The following is a 16,753-nucleotide window of genomic DNA, read 5'->3' as shown; positions in this document are numbered from 1 at the left end:
TGCTCAGGCTTTAACTTCTGGATATTCGACAGCGTTGCCACAACGGACCGAATGGCTTTGCTCGCATCTTTCTCCGCCGCCATTACGGAACTACAACTCAAACTACCGCACGACCTCAACGTCATCGTTCTCAGCCACTCCCTCTGTTCGCTGATTGGACCGCCAAAGATTTGGCCGGAGAAAACTCAAGAATATACCGCAAACCTAGACGGTGTACTGAAGGAAAATGAAAATTGAGCAGAAGTACGTAGGAGGGCGGAGCCAGGCTACCAATAGTCAACCCTACAATATCGTTGACATTGAGGTATTTGGTCAAAAATATCGTGATATTTGATTTTGCCCAGCCTTAATTCATTGTGTGAAAAATATTCATCAATCCACTGCGGTTCATAGTTTGACTATGTAAACTGACTTGTCCAGGTTGGAGGTCTTGCGGAACTCGTGGACCGTCATCGGCTTCTTCTGGATGTTGTACTGTGTGAACAGTCCTGACTGGCCCGTCACCACCTGCTGAATGGGAGCAGGAATCACCAGGTCGTCGATATCATCGTATGTCCGTCTAGGTTTCCAGCTTTTAGGTGGAATAACCTGCAAAGGAAGAACAGCGCAGAAACAGAATGACAAACAGTGGAGGGATGAGCAGGGCTGAAACGATCGCTCAAGCAACTCAAATATCGCGATTACTAAAAACCATCGATGCACATTTCTTTTGTGGTGATGCCGGACTTGGGAGCAGCAGCCCGTGGGTCCACAAGACTGATGTTCTCTCCACATTACATGTAAATCACGCTATATTCCCCCCTTCAAACCCTTAAACTTCAAACCAAAACAGTGAAAGAAAGACAGAAATAATAAACAACTGGGGATGAGATTTCCTGTTTGGTTTTGGTGTTTACCTTGGTATGAAATTCTCAAGAATCTTAGAATTTCACGGGTATTGGTGTTGACTGCTAAGTTTCTGGTATCGTGACATCCCTAGTTGCTTCACAGTAAAAGAATAACAAAGGATAATCTTTTTTGGAAGACTTTCACTTAGGGCTGGGCAATATTTCAATATTATATCGATATCGTGATGTGAGACTAGAAATTGTCTTAGATTTTGAAGAATTGTAATATCGTTACATGGTAAGTTTAGTCTTTTCCTGGTTTCAAAGGCTGCATTACAGTAAAGTGATGTCATTTTCTGAATTTACCAGACTGTTCTAGCTGTTCTATTATTTGCCTTTAACCACTTAGTCATTATATCCACATTATGATGGTTATTTATCTAAAATCTAAATGTGGAAGATATTTTGTGAAAGCACTAATTGTCAACCTTGCAATATCGTTGCAATATCGACATCGAGGTGTTTGGTCAAAAATATTGTGATATTTGATTTTCTCCATATCGCCCAGCCCTACTTTCACTGTGAAGCAGCCACAGGAAGCGTTGAGTTTGCATTAACATCATACTAAGAATCCAAACAAATGTCTAATACTCTCTTTCTTCGGCAGGGCATTGATTCAGGTAATAAGTTGGGCTAATTGCATTTTCAACTTAAGTCAATTTTTCTATACTCCCTATCACTACGAACCAGTGCTGTAGTACTCAAGATCGGTCTTGACTTTTTGAAGGTCTCGGTCTCGTCTCGGAATCGACCGCATTTTTACTCGGTCTTGTCTCGGTCTCAGATAAAGAGGATTCTGGATTTTATTTCAAAACCGGTAAAGATCACAACTTCAGGGACATCACTAAATTGCCTGTGTATCGTCTGATTTATGTGTTAACGTCATTACTGTGATTGGATGTAAAACTCCCTGCTTCAAATGCAACCAATAACTTGACTAATATCTAGTTGTGTTACTGTTAACCCCCTCTTCCCGCCCCCCTTAACACTCACTCCTAAAGTGAATGTAGGGAGATGTCAGCCAAATCCTTGGTAATAACATTTTATTTATTACATTTTTCAAAAGAGTTTTTGCAATAACATTTAAAAGAAAGCACATTTTTGTGAAAAGAAAACACACAGCAGTGTGCAAATTCTGCAATGTAACGCTAGCCGTCACAGCTTGGACCACCTACATTTTTTATCAGCACTTTGTAAGAAAGCATAAAGAAAGGTTAGTTAAGTGTTATGTGATGCTAGCGAAGCTAGCTAGCTAAAGTTATCTGCCTCTTCAGGCCCGGACACACATAGCCGATAATCGGCCGTTGGACAGTCTGGCGAGGTCAGTGACTCGAGTCTGTTCGGTGTGTTCCGTGCCGTCGTCTGCCCGAGGGGCCGTCATCCTTCATTTTGGCTGATTTGACTTGTATAATAGGCGGGGCGGGCACTGCCGGCAGTCGGACTCAAATAACCAATCTGAATGGTAGAGTGCTAACCCGGAAACGGGGAGCGGAACGAGCGTGACTAGAGTCTCTCAAAATCTGACGAAAATCTTTTAAACTGACCTTTGCTGATCTGAAATGAAGACAGATTCAGCAACTGCATGGCCTATTTCTCGCTTAAAATGTTTTCAGAAACTAAGAACTTAAACTAGAACTATTTTAGTAAAATATGAGATCGTATTCTGAACAAGCCGCCATGACAGTCTGTCTTTGAATTTCCGGAGAAACAAGACCCACGTGATGCGTCCAATCAGCTGCCGGTTTTCATTTTTGGGCGACAATACAGATTAGCGCCGCCTGCTGTTATGGAGACCTATTACGTCTTATCGCTTTGGTGTGTTCCGAGGCACTTTTTTGACCAATTTGGGGAGACTGACCAGCCCAACTGCATTTTCTGCCGACGTTTGGCCGTCGGCTCTGTATGTCTGGGCCTTAAGTCTATATCCTTGACGTTCCACTTCTGGGATTGCTCTGTTGCCGATGGAACATCCGCCGGATTTCACTCATTTAGGCCGGATATCCGTTGCCTTGGGCTTCCTTTGTGTTTGCATTTTAAACTCTGGTGGATTTATGAGGACTATGGTTAACTGTTCCTCAGATCTCTGCAGGGTAAATCCAGACAGCTAGCTAGACTATCTGTCCAATCTGAGTTTTCTGTTGCACGACTAAAACAATTTTTAAACGTACACGTTCCATCAAAACAAGTTCCTTCCCGAGGCTATTTTGCAGAGGCACCGTGGCTTTTCTCCAGTGCTTAGCACCGCCCATGACGATTGTGATTGGTTTGAAGAAATGCCAATAAACCAGAGCACGTTTTCCTCCCGTACCTGAATGCTATGTGGAGTAGCCAGACCCTGGTCCAGGGCACTTTGGAGGAGGGTCTGGCAAAGCGAGACTATCTGCCTCTGTACCAAAACTCTTCAGAAATCTCTTCACCCCTCAACCAAAGTGATTTAGCAAATATTGGCTATGCATATTAGCTAGTTTTTTGGTCTTGGTCTTGTCTCGGTCTCTATACATCCTGGTCGTGGTAAAGACTTGGTCTCGGTTTAGGTGGTCTTGACTACAACACTGCTATGAACTACTAATTACTAACTACTCAGCCAACAACATGGCTAATAACGATGTCCCATTTAATCATAAAACAGTAGATTATCCCAACTACAAGTTATTATGCATATAGTACATTTAAGGAAAACTATCAGATCAATCAAAACTCATTGTATCGTAATAACCTGACAAAATACAATAGACCCTTACTTACTTTTGCCATTCCAGCTTTGTGTGCTCCTTGTGACTCCATATAGGCAATGTACCGGCTGAAGTCCTTGAACTCCTCTTTGGAGGGGTTGAACGTCATTATCCTGGAGCCTGCGCCTTGGGCTGGCGTGTCTGTAGTCATCTTGGGTTGGTTACTTTGACCTCAACTCTGATTGGTGGAAAACATGGACATGATTAGGGATCGACCGACACTGGTTTTGCAAGGCCGATACCGATTATGAGTAGTTAATAAAAAACGATATTTGGAACCGATATGCATATACAGAAAAAATCTTTAAGTCAAAATTAAGATTTTGGAATGTTACAAACTCCAACACAAAACTTTGTTTAGATGCTTAAAGCAATTATTTTATAAATTAGAAACTTTCAACATAATACCCAGTAACAGATAGTCAGATAGTGTTGTGGGCGGGACATTAAAAGGTGCACTACAGACAATCTGCCAAAATATCGATAATCGGCCAGGAACGATAATTGGTCCATCCCTAGACATGATCATGAAAACATTTAGGTTACATGTCTGACAGTTGCATGTCTGACTGGCTCACTTTAATGAAGTTGCATAAAGTCTTAAAAGTTTAATAAAATCCATAAAGTTTTTTTAGCATGCCATCACTTGACAGTACAGACCATATCAAGCACACTGCTGAAGTTGCTCTCTTCGATTCAGGAGTAAAGGGGAAAGGTAAGAGATATTATAACTTGGCCAGTTCTCTGTTGTTACATCACTTATAGTTATTGAAACAGTACCAGATATCATAGTTACAGCCCCAAAGCTGGTACACTCCTCAGCAGATTTGTGAAACTGAAAAGCTGTTTGTGAAAACAGAATAAAAGGATATTTCACAGCTGTTTCCAAAAACCACTACACTCTGACTTGTCAAACCTGAACCTGAAATTAACAGACCTTTAATTCTACTTCAGTTTTTCTCCATGCCAGACAACACAAGAACAGAAACCGCCATACTTAAACCTAGACAAAGCTTGTCTTAATTATTATACAGACCCAAAAGACAATTTATAACCCAGAGTTGTAATTTCCTCTATTCTATTTGTGAAAACAAATTGTATCCAAAGTATTTACTGATATTACAAAAATAGTCACTCCTATTTTGCATTTACCCAAGTTCCCCCTTAGCTACTATGCTACAAAGACTTTCTCCAACTTAGACCTCCAATTTGACTACCATAGTTAAGTAATGTGCATTACAAAAATCTTTTTGTTTTGTGTAGAGTTGACCAACCGAGGAGATGCTCAACTTTGAGCTAACGGGCAACGTATTTGAACTTAAGCATTACGGACTTTACTTATAAAAAAAACCCCTGAAGACTTAGGGGTTCCCCGTATACTGTGATTGGATACAATCCTGATATGCTCAGTCAGTGATTGGTTGAATACCATGTCTGTTAAACCGTGGCCCACTGACAGCGCTGCTCCACGGAAAAATATGAAGCTAACGTTACGTTAGTCCGCTAGCTAACATGCTAACTGGAAGATAGCTTGCTCTCAGTCTCAGGAATTAAAAGTGTAGTCAACAAAAACCAAACCACCGTCATATTCAGGAGTAGACCGCACGTAACTAACATTTCCAGACAATGCGATTCTTCCCGTCAAACCAGATAATCATTTATTGAAAGCAACCGCTAAGTGTGTAACGTTAGATCTGACAGCTGCCTCTGCTTTCAGCTAGCAAACATGGCTTGTTGCCGACCGCCAGTTTTTGTGCCCAAACTTAGAGTTACTCCTAATTTCCTAAAAACGAACTCATTCTAAAGTGTCAAACATTAACTTACACTCGCTGAATTGCAGACGAGTTGTTTTTTTCTCAGATCACAGGTAGTAGAGTAGAAATACAGACATCATCAGTCCGGGTGGAAAAGACAGTCCTCCATTATTCCAATGACGCATGCCCAGTGTGTGTTTGTTTACATGGAGCTCAGCGGGAGGGGCTTCCGTAGTCCCCCAGCCAATCACAACGCCCTCTCCTCCAGACCATGCCTGCACCCAGGTTTGCCAGTCTGTCAGAGATTTAAAACTCACGCACACGCACTCACACACACACACACACACACGCACACACGCACACACACACACACACACGCACACACACACACACACACAAACACACACATTCTGAAATGCTATTTTACTGTATCTAAAGTTCCTTAGTCAAATGATGTACTTATGGAGGTATATTATATTAACCACCAATTACTACATCTGAGTCTAACTATTTTCCAAGAACGGACTACATAAAAAGATGAACCTGTGATAATCATCCTTGTGTGAAACAGAGAATGAATATGTTATTGAATAAAGACAGCAATCCAAGTCAGCTATAAGAAATGTAATATTCCGTGTTCCCCACCAACACAAGGGCTCAGTAAATGGTGTGATGTGTATGGATACAATGTTAGGGTTGGGTACCGTTTGGATCTTTACGATTCCGATGCCGAACCGGTACTTTTAAAACGATTCCGATTCCTAAACCGATTCTTGAAAAACTGAAAAATGACATCAAAGAAAGGCTCTTTTATAGAGTTTTTTAAAAATGGAAAATTATTTAAATTTAACAATATATTAACATTTTAAAGTACTTAAATATATAATAAGTAAACCTAAGTCACCTAACACATAACTACAAGAATTTAACAAATAACAGTTACACTATTAACAAATAACAAAATAAATGTTGAGTTGGTATGCTAAATAAACCAGCTTCAAACTTTAGCAGTTCTTTTGCAGAAAAATGACCATATTTCCCTTTTCTGGCAAGATACCACACCTGTACACACAGGTATGAGTTTGAAAGGGCAGACAATTTGAGAAGGCTGTCCCGCTTCCCCCACCACCAGGCTACACGGTCTTGTCCTGAACAATAGACTAGCAGAACAAGTTTACTAGTGATCACGTGCAGTGAATGGTTAATATGCCTTTACGTCCGTTTTGGTGAGCCCAGAGGGAAAATATGGCACTTTAAAAGTAGCCTACATTTACGATAGCGTGATATTTTTACGTCAGTTTCAGAGCGTGTCCAAAAAGCCGTCTATCAGCAGTGATTGTAGAGTGCATGTCGGAGAATAGCGCGGACACGCACTTCACACCGCAAGCGGGCACACGCGCCACTCGGCGGAAAAGGGAGAAAGAAAAAAGAGTCTGCCGCTGTCCGGAGCGACAGAGGGAAAATATTTCAGTCGGAACCCAAACCCTAATCTGGTCCGAATACTATCGTTTGCCTGGGAACCGGTTCCATAGTGGAACCGGGTTTCGGTACCCAACCCTAGTTCCGAGGCACTTTTTTGACCAACTCGGGTAGACTGATCAGTCCACTGCCTTTTTTGCCGAGGGTCGGCCGTCTGGTCTGTTTGCCTGGGCCTTGTCTGTTAGTCATGACAGTTACGGAAACATGGGGGGAGGGGCGAGCTTGCTCTGTTTTGTTTGAAATTTACTTGGAACGTCAACAGAAGTGACCATGCAGGAACTCATAGTGCACCTTTAAATGCACTTATTGTAAGTTACTTTGGATAAAAGTATCAGCTAAATAAATGTAATGTAAATAAATGTAATGTAATGCAACATTTTATAACCATCATACATAAATAGTAAATTGATAGTTAATTAAACTTTAAATACGTATTTTACTGTAAACAAAAAACGACATGATTTATATTGTTGACTAGTTATTAGTAAAGTTATAATCTATGTTATTTTATAAGTAGTTTAATGTAATATGAAAGCATGAGTTTGTAGAAAGTAACCCTTCCTCACTTCTCTTTTAAAACAAAAAAAAATCCATTTGTCCTCACATGCTCAGAAGCATTTTTATCTTTTGAAACTTCTCAGATCAATAATGGCCTCGGTAAATTAGCTTAGTTTTGTTGCACTAAATACATGGAACAAAGTACAACAGATATTCAAAATAGACGGGTATGTGTCAGCAATGCCAGATGATGTGGTTGTGTTCCTGCTTCAGTTAATCCATAGACATGGCTGTTATGTATTTTGTTTTTATTTGACATATCTATATTTATTGTTTGTATTGCTGTTGAAGAGCTTCATGCTCAGTCAATGTTCCCTGAATAAATGATGATGATCAAGTAACATTCATTTGGGCCCATTACATATTTTTAGTTATCTATACAAGAGACTTGATTATTTGATTATTAGTGCACTGATAATAGCTATATCTAAATAATGTTTATAGATGCTTCACAAAGTATTTATTACCCATTGACAAGATAGTATAATCAACTGTTGCAACGTTACTTTATAATAGCCATCCAAATAATGATTTTACTTTGACATGCACTTGTTAATTTCCCACCCACTTTCCCACCCACTGCTGCTGCGGTAAGGACTGAGCCTTTGTGACGTTACATGATGTGCACACTCAACCAGGTGAGCTACCCTGGCGCCCCGGGAATGGAGTATTTTTAAGGAAAGTTTTGATACTTTTCTTAAGTGAATAATCAACATTTTAATTCCAGCACTGCACAATGATCTCAATATATTTCAAGTCCATACATCCTTTATAAATTGAAGTTGCAAGCAGCGATTAAGGGCCCTCCACCTCCCCGCCCCGCACATCCGACAACGGCAGGAGATGAGGCGCTGGAGATGATGTATTGGAAATTTTGGATCACATCCTGTGTCCACTATGTGGCATTAGACAACATGCACTAAACATGCATTATGTCGTTCTAAGTCTATGTTGACAACGTTTCATTTCAGGGATTGTTCAGGTGCCGCCAGAAATTCCGCCGGATGTCCCTAATTTTCAGCCGGATGTCCGTCACCTTCCTCTTTCTTTGTGTTGGCGGATTTATGAGGACTATGGTTAACTGCTTCTCAGATCTCTGCAGGGTAAATCCAGACAGCTAGCTAGACTATCTGTCCAATCTGAGTTTTCTGTTGCACGACTAAAACAACTTTTGAACGTACACATGTTCCACCAAAACAAGTTCCTTCCTGAGGCTATTCTGCAGAGGGTCCGTGGCTCCGTCCGGCGCTTAGCGCTGCCCAAGACCATTGTGATTGGTTTAAAGAAATGCCAATAAACCAAAGGGCGTTTTTCTCCCATCCCAGAATGCTGTGTGGACTAGCCAGACCCTCCTACGTAGCGCTGTGGAGGAAGGTCTGGCTATGCAAGACTATGGTGTTCCCAACCCGGTCTCACGCCAGTTCGTAAATAGTCACGTTATTTTGATTTATTAATTTGTGTACAGGTCACGATTTTTTTCGTTTATTTCGTGTACAAGTCACGATTTTCGAACGTTACCATTTCACAAACTGCCATGACACTGGGCTGCTCTGGGGGACGCAACAACGGGGAAATGAAATGCCACAACGGGGAAATTCAACGACACACGCCGGCGACAACAACAGGACGGACCACCACACGCGACCACAATGGGGAAATTAAACGCCACACGCTGGCGACAACAATGGGACGGACTGCCACACGGGGACGCGATCCCCTCTGTGGCACGCAACAACGGGGACATGGAACGCCACAACAACGGGACGGTTGAGGTTAGGAAAAGAAGAACTGGGAAAGATACCGTCACACACAGGACACACCGACAACAACGGGACGGTTGTGGTTAGGAAGAGAAAAACGCTGAAAGGAACTACAACACGCAGGACGCGATCCCCGGTCTCTGGGGTGAAAGTCCTGTATTGTTTGACCCATCCTCTACCCTGACCAACCTCCCTACGTGGATTTTCTGCTTTTCATGCTACTCCCTACCGTTGTCTAGCTGTGATTACGAAACATGCTTCCCATTTACGTAAATACATTAAATTAATATTCGTAATCACCACACGAAAAAAACAACATAATCGTGTCCTGTTCACGAATCAATAGATTCAATAACGTAACCATTTCACGAACTGCCATGAGACTGGGCTGGGTGTTCCATATCAAGTGTAGACCAAACAATGTACATTTCATGTAAATCCTGTGACGCTGTCACATAAGGTTGATTCCTTGTTGCTTGTAGATAAATACAAACTTTTTTTTTCAACGTTTTGGTCGTCTTTTTCGACACTTTTGTCACTTTTTTCCAATTTATTTGTCACTATTTCCAAAGTTTTTGTTGATTTTTTTCTGCGCTTTTTGACGTTTTTGCTGTTTTACCACCCACGTTTTTGAATCTTTTCCCACCATTTTTGTCACTTTTTTCATGCCATGAAATATAATAAAAAACCCAAATTCAATGAAAGTAGTGAACTGATCATTTATTTTACTTGTGAAGAGTGTTGTAGGGAACCATCCAAGTTATTTTTTTTGGGCAATTTGGTTGAAAGAAAACCCAAATTTCTGATATAGAAATCAAGAGGGTTAATATTGGCATGTAGATGTCCCCAGGCCTCGCCTGTTATCATGCATGAGAAATGTGAAGCCGATTGGACAATGCACATTTGAGTTACAGCATTGATTTTCATCCAAAAAAAAAGTCTCTCAGTAATATGTTGCACTTGTGAAGGAGTCTTGTAGGAATTGTGCAGGATAATAATCCGACAGGACGTTTTTGTAAAAAACATTTTCTGACACGATAAAATGTCTGTCTTGCAAAGCTCACTAATAATCTATAGAATTTATAAATATAATCTCTTGATACTCTTGTACATAATTCTCTCTGCTGAACGTTCACTTATGAAACTGTCTTCATAAATGTGAAACACTGCTAATGTGAAACACCACTTAATAGTCAACAGAAGAGAGTGAGGGAAAAGAGAAGGAGGAAAGGGGAAGGGAGAGAAGAGTGTGTGTGTTATGCAACTCTGCATCACTTTTACTGCCTGTCCTGCTCAGAGTAGCAAACTGGGCCATGACGGGTCCACGGAGCGTCACAAAAGGAAAGAAATTCACCACATTTTATATTAATAAAAACCCAGTTATCCAACTTTATTAACATCAAGGTTTTCAAGACAATTCAGTCTGTTTTTTATTAACAAATAGAAAACAGATCATGTATACAGATAAACAGATAGGACCCCTACAGCACGACTGTGAAATGAATCCTTTATATGGTCCACTTCATCCAAAAACCACCTCCCTTTGTCATCTCATCCAGTGAAAACCACAGAGCTCCACCACTGAACATTGAGGCTGCTCGCAGTTACAAGTCTGTCCGTCTGCAACACAGTTATACAATAGCTGAGCTGTAACATATGAATGGGGATCCAGTGTGTCTGTGTGTGTGCCCTGTCTATGTAAAGCCCAGTGTATCTGCTCGTGTGCCCTGTCTATATGTAAAGCCATGTATGCAAACCGAAAAGTGGGAGAAACCCGAAATGTGTCAAGATCACTAAATCACTTCCCTGTGTGATGTCAGAGTCATGTTGGGTGCAGTACATGTGGTCTATGTGGCTATTTTTGTAAAAACGAAATGCTCGGAAATTTTGCAAAATAAGTATGAAGACACGGAAACCAGATTGCATGAAGTTTTGAGCGAGTTTTTGCACACATTTTGAGCGAAAATAAGTTTAAGTGACAACCAACATCCTCACCTTAAAAAAATCTGGTTGGCTGATAATCTGGCCGAAAATATGTTTTTTTGTGCTTTTGTTTATCTGGCCGGCCATACTTTCTTATTCTTTTCATATGATCCAATAGTCCCCCCACATTTCTAAATTTTCTCCAAGCCCACTGTAAATGCTTGTAAAATTCAGCTGTGAACTGAGTTGGGTTTAAAGATCCTATGACATGCTGCTTTTTGGATGCTTTTATATAGGCCTTAGTGGTCCTAATAGTGTATCTGAAGTATCTTTTATATAGGCCTTAGTGGCCCTAATACTGTATCTGAAGTCTCTTTCCCGAAATTCAGCCTTGGTGCAGAATTACAGCCACTAGAGCCAGTCCCACAATGAGCTTTTCTTAGTATGTGCCATTTCTGTGTCTGTAGCTTTAAATGCTATTGAGGAGGAGAGAGGGGGGGCAAGGTGGAGGGTGGGGGTGTGGCCTTGACCAACTGCCATGCTTCGCTTGTTTGCAAGCCATGATGTCTCTTTCTTTCTCATGGGCGAGCAAAATTCTCTGGGCGGGCAAAGCAGAGAAAGGGCAGGTAACCTTTCCCCTTATGACATCATAAGGGGAAGATTCCAGATTGGCCCATCTGAGCTTTCATTTTCTCAAAGGCAGAGCAGGATACCCAGGGCTCGGTTTACACCTATCGCCATTTCTAGCCACTGGGGGACCATAGGCAGGCTGGGGAAACTCATGTTAATGTTAAAAAACCTCATGCCATGGGACCTTTAAGAACATCAACAGGTGGAACATTTTAATATTTAGAGCGTTGTTAGCAGTTATGACAGCATCAGGGATCACACATGTAAAGTTGAGCAGAAAATTCAGATATGAATAGGTCTGGCAATATTCTACAGCATCTTTTTCTTCTTGTCAACAAATCCCACGTGCAGACCCAAACCAACAGTGAACTGATCTTACTAATAATAATTGAGTGTGTATCAAAGCCTGATGTATCAGTTAGCCACATGTTCCTTCATTACCATGAACACACACACTGTAGTTTATTTTGACTCAATCCCACACACACCGTCCTGCTACCACAAATATTCACTAGAGCACCAAAAGTGGATAAATCCGCTGCTAAAAATAGACCCCAAGAAAAGCACTATTTCCTTCTGTTATGAGTAACGTTTGCCTTAAACTACAGTGTCAACCTGTTATAGGAAATTACTGAGACTTTTTTTTTTTATTTGAAAATACACTCACCTAAAGGATTATTAGGAACACCATACTAATACTGTGTTTGACCCCCTTCCGCCTTCAGAACTGCCTTAGTTCTTTGTGGCATTGATTCAACAAGGTGCTGGAAGCATTCTTTAGAAATGTTGGCCCATATTGATAGGATTCATTAGTTTTGGTGTTTTCATGGGATTTGTTGACAATAAGAAAATATTTAATAAAGCCAGCCTTATCCTTTAAGGTTGGGCAACTAAACCAATTCAATTAAATTTCAGCATTGAGTCTTGGTCTCGGTGCCATAATGGATTTATTTTCTCTATTTTCTGCACGAACCACGTTTGGATAGCAATATGGTCACACTTACTGTATTCCACCAAAATTCTCAAGAACAGACCGTCTGTGTTTAGTCTACCTGAGTCTATATATTAAGAGGGGGTGTGAAAACACAACCTTTCCAACAATTTTATATTTCCTTTGTTTAAAGTGTCCAGATTTCAGAAAAATAGTCAACAGTTATTGACTCTGTACATGTCAGCAGTTGTTCAGATGTGATTAGTGTTGGTATGTTTATAGCCAAAGGTTTATTTCATCTTGAAGTTCACAAATTTGATCTCGTTTATCTGATCTGTTTGGTAGATATCATCATCATCACCATTCTGTTGGCAGTCAAGACAGGAAGTCAAAACCCTCATTTCCCCCTAAATAAGATTAACTGAGTAATGATAACATTAGAACATCATATATATGGTACAAAATAAAATGATTAGCAGCTGTGAGTATGCGCTCTCCAGTATTAATGTTGAAAATACATGTCCTTTGTTCTAATAAAAATAATAAAAAAGACAAATCAAAAAAAGACCCATTAAGACATACAATAACAAGTGTAAGTGATTACAAAATAAATTCTAAATATTTATAACAACATAGTCATGATGAATATAAATGAAAATAGCAGAACATTTGCTTTTTCTATAAGGAGGAGGCAGACATTGGGGAGTGACGGGAGTATTGAGTGAAAAATCGGAATGAGTCATGACTACAAGTCTTTCAGGGTTGCTTTTTGGGAGGTTTTGGTGTCGGGTCTGTGGCAGAATCATGGCACCAGTGCAGGAGGAGTTTGTCCTGTCTCCTCTCCTCTTTCCTCCAATCCCCAACTTCCTGCTGTGGTTCCCACCTCATCAGTCCCCCCCCAGAGCCTCCTCATCAGGCCTAAGGGACTGATGGAGCGGAGTAGATGTGGCTCAGAGGAGACACACAACTCTTCTGAGGGTGTCTTTCTGGGTGGGGTTATGTTGCATAGTGATCAAAGCTTCCAAGGTACTCCAGAGCAGCCCGGTAGCACAGTTGGTACTGGTCCTAGTGACAAAAAAACAAACAATGTTTTGGTCAGTTTATAAGTGGGAAGCCAGAATTAAAGCTACAGTGCGTGACTTTATGAACGTTACATTCAAGCCATTGCCAAATGAGTTGCTACAAAGCTAATCAAGACTATCAGCTCCACAAAACTCTCTCTGCATTTCCAACACATTCTCACTCCCATTGTGTCAGAAAGCGACGCCTGGTCAGGTGCCTTTGGTGTTTGTTATTGACGAAAAAAGTCTCCTTTGGCGTCATATGTAGACGCGCTTGGTCGGGACTCTTGGCTTCACTTTCTGACGCTCTGGGTCGGGACGTACATTTAACTGACATGCGGCACATGAACGGGACAGTTAGGTTTAGGAAAAGATGGTGGGTGGGGTTATAACATGTACGTTTCAGTGACACACGGGACAAGAACGGGACACGAACCCCCGGTCTCCTGGGTGAAAGTCCTGTGTTGTTTGACCCATCCACCCCCCCCCCAACCAACCTCCTTACGCGGATTTTCAGTCTTTCACACTACTCTCAACGGTTGTCTCTCTTAATACTACGTCATCTTACAGCACCGCGGTCGAGCTGCTGCTCTGCCCGGTGCGTTCAATACAGACACTAAAGGGTTATTTGTGCGCCAGTATCTGATATTGAGACACACTGACCAAGCGTCAATATTTTACGAGTTGGGAGTGAGAACGGGTTGGTATAGTTTCATATTGTTTCTGTCGACTTTGAATGAAGTGTATTTTACAATGCTAAAATTACTGTTTATTTACATGGAGTCTGGTGGGTTTAGCGGAAGCAATTTCGTAGATGTTTTGATGTTTTAAAAAATGGATCTTACTCTTTAACAGAAAAGTCGTCTTCCTTAGAAATCCTTTCCATAATGTTGTCAGACACTTAGAATATTAATCTGAGCCTGTCAGTGGCAAAATGAGCACTTTTGTGAACATAAATACAAGCTGCACAATTGCCCTATTAAAGCTATAGTGTGTAGTTTCTGTTGCCCCCATGAGGAATTCTAATTAGGGGTGTGACGAGACACCCAGCTCACGAGACGAGACGAGACGAGACACGAGATTGGGTTCACGAGATCGAGACGAGACAACGTTTTAACACTATTTTACGGACAACTTCAATGAAAAAATAAGACTCGAAAAATAGTCCGTTATTCAATTGAAAGTCACAAAATGAAAACTGAGCAATGAAAGGTTTTGCCATTAACTCAAATGACTGGCTTCTCTCCTGTATAACTCCTGTTACACTGTTACTTATTCCATATGTATGGTGGAGAGAGTCTCTTCACTCAGAGAACCAAGGTTACAACATAACTAAGCGTTTTCTGGCAGTAGTTGAGATGGTTGAGACCAAATGTTTTGTACTCACATCGATTACGTTCTAAAGCACAAATAAATTATCATCAAACGCTCAACAGATAATTTTTGTGAAGACAGATGCTATTTTCTCCTCCTCTGCATTTTTTTAATTGCAGCACTAAACAAGGAAGTAGACTACTCTAGTATAGATTTATGACCATTATAGGACGAAGGGAGAACATTTGTCTTTGTTTAATATCATTAAAAGTAAAGTTAGGTTTCAATATCAAAAGGTTACGCACTAAAGCTCTAACTTATATTGTAGCTTGTTTCGCTGACTGCAGCGATCTTGCTTAATACTGGACCAATGTCAAAGATAGTTGTTCCCATCAGTCACTTAGACACAAACACATGGAAAATAGGTTTCAGGTTGGAAAAAAATGGGTCCAGGTTGGAAAAAAGTTACCCTTTAATGCTGCCATTAGTCTGTGATTGGGCCCAGCCGGGCCCTCGTCGAAAAAATATTTAATATTTGACTTTATTTCCCCTTTGAAAGGGTTGCTTAGCTGCTCATAAATGCTATTGAAGTGAATTAGTTGAAAGATCTTCTGGGCTGGTGCGTTACAGTAGATTAATATACTATGGAAAAATAACTTGTAATCAGATGTTAGCGGGTGGCTTGCAGAAACAAGAAATATTGTGTGTATGCCATGACTCAACAGCCACAAATAAATGGTCAACGTGTGAGAAACCCTGCATCCTGATTGGTCATACCTCTGTCTGCACCATGGCTGGCCTCTGAGTTCGGAGCGTCTTGACGGTGTGGAAGAGGTCCACCGCTCCCTCGTATCTCATCCTCTCCAAGACGATGCTCAGGGTGATGAACACACCGGTCCGCCCAACACCAGCACTGGTGGACACGCACATTATAACATTCTCATTACAAAGAAACAAGTTCGGAAATGTAAGACAGAGGATGGCCAATTACTTCATGTCCTATGGTCCTGCGATAATTTTAGACCTTATTTAAAAATGACTTATTTTCTTCCCCATTACCTTCTCACAGCCATTAGCATTTGTAAAATGATCTCTTTATACAGCACCAACATATACAGGTATTATCTCTTGGCTTTAGCCTAGCCATATTTCTTTGAATCCTGTAATATCGATTAAAGATCTTATAATTGATTTGTAAAGTGTCTCTAATATTTGTGGACAAAATGTTGGAAACACCCTTCAATATAACTGCAGCCTCCAACATGATCAGTAAACTCCTCTCTAGTCTATAGCCTTGACGTTCCACTTCCGGGATTGCTCCGTTGCTGCCGGAAAATCCGCCGGATTTCACTCATTTAGGCCGGATATCTGTTGCCTTGGGCTTCCTTTGTGTTGGCATTTTAAACTCCGGTCGATATATGAGGACTATGGTTAACCTTTTCTCAGATCTCTGCAAGGTAAATCTAGACAGCTAGCTAGATTATCTGTCCAATCTGAGTTTTCTGTTGCATGACTAAAATAACTTTTAAACATACACGTTCCACCAAAACAAGTTCCTTCCGAGTCTATTTTGTAGCGACACTGCGGCCTTTCTCCGGTGCTTAGCAAGACGATTGTGATTGGTTTAAAGAAATGGCAATAAACCAGAGCACGTTTTCCTCCCATCCCTGAATGGTATGTGGAGTTGCCAGACTCTCCTACAGCACGCTTTGGAGGAGGGTCTG

General features: G+C 41.0%; 2 protein-coding genes across 31 annotated transcripts in view; both read right to left on the bottom strand.

Annotated features, from left to right (window-relative positions):
• kdm4aa (lysine (K)-specific demethylase 4A, genome duplicate a) overlaps positions 1 to 5,579 on the bottom strand; it is a 48,331-nt gene extending 42,752 nt beyond the window's left edge. For both annotated transcript variants that reach the window (XM_031311668.2, XM_031311669.2), the window contains exons 1-3: positions 5,444 to 5,579; positions 3,633 to 3,797; positions 413 to 588 (exon numbers count right to left, since the gene is read on the bottom strand). In XM_031311668.2, the coding sequence (XP_031167528.1) occupies positions 413 to 588; positions 3,633 to 3,770 (314 nt within the window). In that variant the 5' untranslated portion in view covers positions 3,771 to 3,797; positions 5,444 to 5,579. The remainder of the gene's footprint in view (positions 1 to 412; positions 589 to 3,632; positions 3,798 to 5,443) is intronic.
• Positions 5,580 to 12,925: 7,346 nt separating this feature from the next.
• Positions 12,926 to 16,753, bottom strand: part of ptprfa (protein tyrosine phosphatase receptor type Fa) — a 400,117-nt gene continuing 396,289 nt past the window's right edge. For all 29 annotated transcript variants that reach the window (XM_031311904.2, XM_031311903.2, XM_031311912.2 and 26 more), the window contains 2 exons: positions 15,807 to 15,942; positions 12,926 to 13,719 (listed from right to left, as the gene is read on the bottom strand). In XM_031311904.2, the coding sequence (XP_031167764.2) occupies positions 13,651 to 13,719; positions 15,807 to 15,942 (205 nt within the window). In that variant the 3' untranslated portion in view covers positions 12,926 to 13,650. The remainder of the gene's footprint in view (positions 13,720 to 15,806; positions 15,943 to 16,753) is intronic.

This window comes from Sander lucioperca, chromosome 11 (assembly GCF_008315115.2).
Source record: "Sander lucioperca isolate FBNREF2018 chromosome 11, SLUC_FBN_1.2, whole genome shotgun sequence".
Taxonomy (NCBI): domain Eukaryota; kingdom Metazoa; phylum Chordata; class Actinopteri; order Perciformes; family Percidae; genus Sander; species Sander lucioperca.
This window is presented reverse-complemented; position numbering and strand designations above follow the sequence as displayed.